This window comes from Vitis riparia, chromosome 17, assembly GCF_004353265.1.
Source record: "Vitis riparia cultivar Riparia Gloire de Montpellier isolate 1030 chromosome 17, EGFV_Vit.rip_1.0, whole genome shotgun sequence".
Lineage (NCBI taxonomy): Eukaryota > Viridiplantae > Streptophyta > Magnoliopsida > Vitales > Vitaceae > Vitis > Vitis riparia.
In genome coordinates this window covers 13,468,828-13,474,946 of record NC_048447.1, presented here as the reverse complement: position 1 = coordinate 13,474,946, position 6,119 = coordinate 13,468,828, and the positions used below count along the sequence as shown (strand labels likewise).

At 31.6% G+C, this 6,119-nt stretch overlaps 1 protein-coding gene across 1 annotated transcript; it reads right to left on the bottom strand.

Annotated features, from left to right (window-relative positions):
* Positions 1 to 500: 500 nt before the first annotated feature.
* Positions 501 to 3,797, bottom strand: LOC117904118 (protein NRT1/ PTR FAMILY 2.8). Its single transcript, XM_034816636.1, is given in 8 exon segments — positions 501 to 673; positions 676 to 1,104; positions 1,107 to 1,659; positions 1,662 to 1,970; positions 2,187 to 2,293; positions 2,296 to 2,403; positions 2,502 to 2,610; positions 3,774 to 3,797. Coding segments are annotated over 8 exon segments (1,812 nt in total).
* Between the last annotated feature and the right edge of the window lie 2,322 nt (positions 3,798 to 6,119).

Genomic DNA, 6,119 nt, shown 5'->3' with positions numbered 1-6,119 from the left:
GTAGAAGGATATTTGCTACTTGTCATCTAATTGTCAAGTACAAATTTTAGGTGACAACCATCTATCCTGCATATGGCACTCACATATGTAGAACATATTCACTTGATGGGCTGAAAGGCATTTCCATCTAATTGAAAAGTTGCACTAGAAGGAGCCAATCATTAGAAAAGAAAATCTGGCTTTCCACCTTGGCTAGAATGGTAAGGGGGTCCATGTTTTGGTAACTCCAATTTGGAAGCCTAATTTGAAATCAATCATTCAATGATGCTCCTATTCACTTAAATGATAGCTGACAGAAGTTCCATGGTTAAAATCGATAGTAAGTGTAGAATCAAGCTACTCTTCTAATCTACAAGCGGTATACAATGCTCAAAATTTCAACTGAAAGTGATACCAGGAGGCAGGAGGGTGATTTGTAGATGGCGAGAACAAGTAAATAAATCTTCAATGTCCCATGCCTTTGGTGACAAAATCTTGATATGGGTTAACATTCTATGTTGTCATTTGCCTAATGTAATAATCTCCAAGGTTTTTGCCTCATCTTTCAATTCACAGTTCGATTGCTTTTCAGGGTTAGGCATGGAGTTCTTCAGCTGCACCTCCCTTCTCTTCTTGCAAACAGTGCTACCAAATACATAATGGCTAGCGAAGAAAATGAAGTATAGAGAATTACAGTTTCCAGAATAGCAATCATGTGGAAGTAGTAGTCAAGCCTATTTTTGTTAAGGTCATGGCCACCCAACCATGGGGACCAGCCACGGCTCCCAGTAATTGCATGGATAACATTCACAAGAAAGGAGCTTAGATAGCTTGTGATGGATAGGCTGAGGTGGAAGATTGCCCCTGCAACAGTTCTCATGCTATCAGGCATTTGTGTAGTGAAGTATTCCATGACAGCAACTGCAGCAAATGCTTCAGTCAAGCCTGATAAAATAAACTGTGGCAAGAGTATGGCAACACTTATTGGCAAAGTAAAGGAGCCGTCTCTCAAAGCAGAGTGCCGGCGTCTTCCGTCACCAATCCCAGCTGACAACATGCACAATATGGGCACCAAAATGCCTATGGCAATTCTTTGTTGCAATGTTAACCTAAGTCCCTTTCCAAAAATTTTCGCGCTTGAGGATTCCAAATTGAGAGTGAAATCATTGATGCCATTCCTAAACAATCTCGTGGAATCTCAAAACGTCCTATTGATCTGTTTGTTTGAATTGCTTGGAGGATTCCAAAAGTATTATGTTGGTCCATGACCACAAAACAAGTGACTCCTGATATCCAAACAGGGAAAATTGCTAGTAAGCATTTCAGTTCTTCCACTTGCTCCACACTACATAGGCTCCAACTATCCTTGGCCTTACCATGAGTGTCCAATTCACTTGGGTCAACACTGAGAGTTGCCTTATCAAGGTGCTTAAACCTATTGGTACGAGCAAGCTTGGAAGTCCATGGGCCTGCTTTGTTGCTAGGAGGATCATAGAAGGTATGCTCGCAGTCAAGGCTTGCTCTATGCTTGCTCCCAGGAGCTGCAACCACCTTCACCATGTCTACAAAGATGCTCCCTTAGACCTTCATGCAAATGCAAGTATGGCGGCCGAGCAGGAAAATTATTATGGAGATACTAAGGCAAGCAGTTGGAATGGCAAAGCCTAGTACCCAGTAACCCAGCTGACATTGGTCTGAATGTAGACCACAACACTGAGGGCTACCACGAGAGCAAGGATGAATGAGAAGTACCACCAATCGAAGAAGCTTTGGAGTTGTGCTCTTCCTTTTTCAGTTGTGGGATCAAATTGATCTGCCCCAAAGGCAATGCTGCAGGTCCGGATGCCACCTGCTCCTATGGCTAATAACCCAAGAACTCCATAAAGCAGGACAAGCTGCCAGGCATAAGGCTCAGGGCAATTCCTTTGCCCATTGCAAGGGAATGGTCTTACTTCAGTTACACCTGCTGTTAGAGTCATGGTTCCCATCCCCTACAACATGCAATTCTTCATTTTTTTTAATCTAGGCCAAAAAGTATAATGAAGAAATTTCCATGCTTTTCACTATAAAAATATGTGTTTGAAACTACTGAAAACAAAGAATTAGTTAATGGGACAGAAAATAGGCAATTTTTCCTATGAATTAAAAGAAGAAAATTTCAAGATAACTTGTTTGGTTGGAAAGATAACTATGGATCAATAGAATACCAGAAAAGAGACCATGGAGCCAAGGAGGAGCGTGTGAAACCTGCCAAGATAAGCATCGGAGACAAATGCACCAGCTAATGAAGAAATATTGGAGGAACCAGACCAATGCTGATCACATTTACTAAAAGTATACCATCCATGTTGTATTTGGTGCGAAGATACACTGTTAAATTGGCTATTGAACTCGTGGAAGCCGACTTCTCAAAGGACTCATGTCCTTCCAAGATGAAATCCATCCACACACATCCAAATTACACATCACAAAAATGGAATAGACATGCATACATAAGTTCAAAATGTTGTATTTGTCATTACCCAGAATGTATTTTACTGATTTCCACCCTCCTGGTGTCTTTTGACGAGGGGATGGAGGAGGATGTTCAGGAGGGTCCTCCTCTGCTGAATGAGGATGAATTGCCTCTTCCTGGAAGATTTGGAAATGAATAATTATTCCTGTTCGTTAATATAGAAGAGTTTTATGACGCAATTTTCTTTTGGTTTTTGATTTGTGTTTCCTGTGATTGAAGCCAAGGTAAGTGTGAGTTGAGTTGAAGTTGGAGGCCAGGCTAGATGATTGAGAAGTGTTAGTTACTATGCCTAATGATTTGTGGGAATCACTAATCCACAACAACTGTTGAAGATTTGGTAAAAGTTGATGGAGTGTGAGTGTGGATGAGCCTATGGCACATCTCATTCGGAGGAATTGGTGTTTCTTCTAATGGATCAAAACCACTTTTGGAACATGTTTGGTTGAAGAAAATTTGAAGGAAAATTGCGGGAAAAGAAAATAGAAAGAAAATGTAATGGAAAAACGATGAAAGAAAATAAATTTTGATTTCACATTAATTAATTATTTTTATATACTACTTTAAGTCATTTAACATATTTTAAATTTTATATATAAACATTAAATAATTTAAAAGTATTTAAATTTTTAACATTATATTTGATTTTTTTATTAATTCTTTTTTCTAATATAACCAAGTATAAAAAAATTAGGCTCTATTTGGAAAGTATTTTAAAAAACAATTCTAAAAATTTGTAAAATAAAAATCTAGTTAGAAACTTGAAATATCTTAATTCATTTATATGTTTTAAATATGTTTAAAAATGATTTTTATTTTAAATACTTTATTTTTAATTATTCTTCATGTTTATATAATTACTTTTTAAAATGTTGTAAAAAAATAATTAAACAGATGTTATATGAGAAAACAACTAACTATTTTCTAATTGTCAAACATAATTTGATAAATAGGTGTCAAATAAGATATTCTGTTTTTCTTAGGATTTTTTTTTCCTTAATACTCTCTATAAACTAAACATAATGTTAAGGCATTAATTCAAGTAACATGATATCATATATAATGTTAAGGCATTGAGATATATATATATATATATATATATATATATATCAATGCCTTAAGCTATTGAATTGAGAACTACTTTGAAGATTTTTGCACTTCTAGGTAATCATAAGAGTTATGGAATGCCCCCTTGTTTTGCATTGCCTCTGGCTTATATAGTAGAGTTTTGGGGTAAAATAGCCTTTTCATGTAAAAAAAATATCGGTTTTAGCCTTCTTACAAAATTTATGTTCAAATTAGCCATTTTATTGTCACATAGGAGTCATGTTATAATTTATTTATTTTTCAAAATTTAAGTTGAAGCCTTAATTGTCAACTGAGGCTTCATTTTTTAAATGAAATTTTAGTTACCAACTGAGGATTCAGTCATTTTATTTTTTTACTTTAAAATTTAATTAAAAATATTAAATTTTAAATTATTATTGAAATTTAAAAAATTTATATACTTTAATAATAAAAATTTATATATTTGAACTTAAAGATCTAATATTATTTCAATAAAGATAATTTGATAAATATAATAAATAAATATTTTATTTATCAATTAATTAATAATCTTAAAATAATAAAATTATATGACATATAAATGAAATATAAATTATATAATTTATTAATTTGAGTTATATCACATGTTATATTAGGAAGGACTTTTTTTATCTATTATATAAATGTTTAATGAGTATTTTTTGTGACTTTGATGAAACTACTAAAAATTACATTTTGTAGTAGACTTTTTCTAATTAATTTCATTAACTAATTTCAAAATGTATCTTCAAGACATATATATCGTGTGTACAAATAATATTTTTTTTTTTTACATTAAATTATAAATATATGCTTTAAAATAATAATAAAAAATCTATATATGAAAACTTAAGAATATAATATTATTTCAATAAAGATAAATTTATCAAAATACAAATAAATTAATATATTAAAAATACAACAAATTAAATATCTTAAATTAATAAATTATATAATTTTATATCTTATTTAGATTTCATATAACTTTATTATTTTAAGATTAGTAATTTATTGATAAATAAAATATTCATTTATTATTATATTTACCAATTTATCTAAGTAATATTAGATCTTTAAGTTTAAATATATAAATTTTTATTATTAAAATATATATTTTTAATTTCAATAATAATTTATAATTTAATATTTTTAATTAAACTTTAAAGTAAAAAAAAAAAAAACTGAAACCTCAATTGCCAATTAAGGTTTTAGTTAAAAAAATGAAGTATCAGTTGACAATTAAGACTTCAACTTAAATTTTGAAGAAAAAAATTATGACATGACTCTTATGCGGCAATAAAAGGGTTAATTTGATATGTAAGAGGGGTAAAACTGATATTTTTTTTACATAAAAGGGCTATTTTGCGTCAAAACTCTATGTAGTAGGTGTTCCTTCACTATGGACAGACTTTTTTGCACTTTGTTAGTCTTCTTTGTAAGATGTTAAAAGTGGTTGGAAGATTTCTTTTCAATGTCAAGTAGGAAGGGTGATTGGTTTTGGAAGTCATCTCTTGTAAATGACCTTACTTATAGGTGTGGTAATTTTTAGTATCTTCATGATTTTGTGTCGTCTAGTTATAAAGTCTTTTTAGAGGCTATCGACTTTGGTATCTCCATCGTGATGTTAGTTAGGGATTAAGTTTTTTAGTTAGATTAAGTGAACGACATCACCATTTTTGCTAAAGACAACTTTTAAGGTAAGGTAGCTAAACGGTGGTACTTTGAAATGGTCTGTTTTTCATCCATTTCAAATCTTATGCAATATATGTAATTACAATGATATTTCATATTTACACTAATTTTTAAAAAGGATATTTTATAAAGTAATAATTATAAAAATAATTTGGAATTTATAGCCATTCAAAATATATTTTTAAATCTATAACAATTTTTTGAAATTCTAATTGGAAAAAGGTTGTCTCTTCCTGATATTATAATTATACATTTTGAAATTATATTTTATAAAAAATAATTTCAACATAAATTTTAAAATCTAAAGTCGTTTCAACACAATTTAAAAATTAATTTCAATATAAATTTTAAAATCTAAAGTTGTTTCTACTCAATTTTCAGTTTTTTAATTAAAAAAAAAAAATCACCAACGATATAGCCCTAAATTTCAAACCCAGGACGGCCCAAACACTGCAAAAGGCCAGAAGAACCCACTAAATTTTCGGGCCTGCTAACATCAAAAGTGGGCCACCTTCAACGATTGAGATGATGAACTCATACACCTCAGATTACATTAGCCTATCCCACACCTCGAAAATGCATTTCCGTGTCAGAGGAGTGCAGTGCGCCCTCGTCCTTTCAAGTTCAAAAAACAAACCCGCGGATATAAAACAACAAATGAACTCTCTATATAAGATTGACACGTATGCTCATTCACCACTACTGCTCATCCGTGGCGAGTATCATATTAACACATACACGAGAGAGTAGTAATATTTCTCTCAATTTCAAATTCCGCTACCGAACGGCTATGTTTTCTGCACAACCCTCCATTCATGCTTAAATCCTACTTAAAGTTACTGCCTTTTAT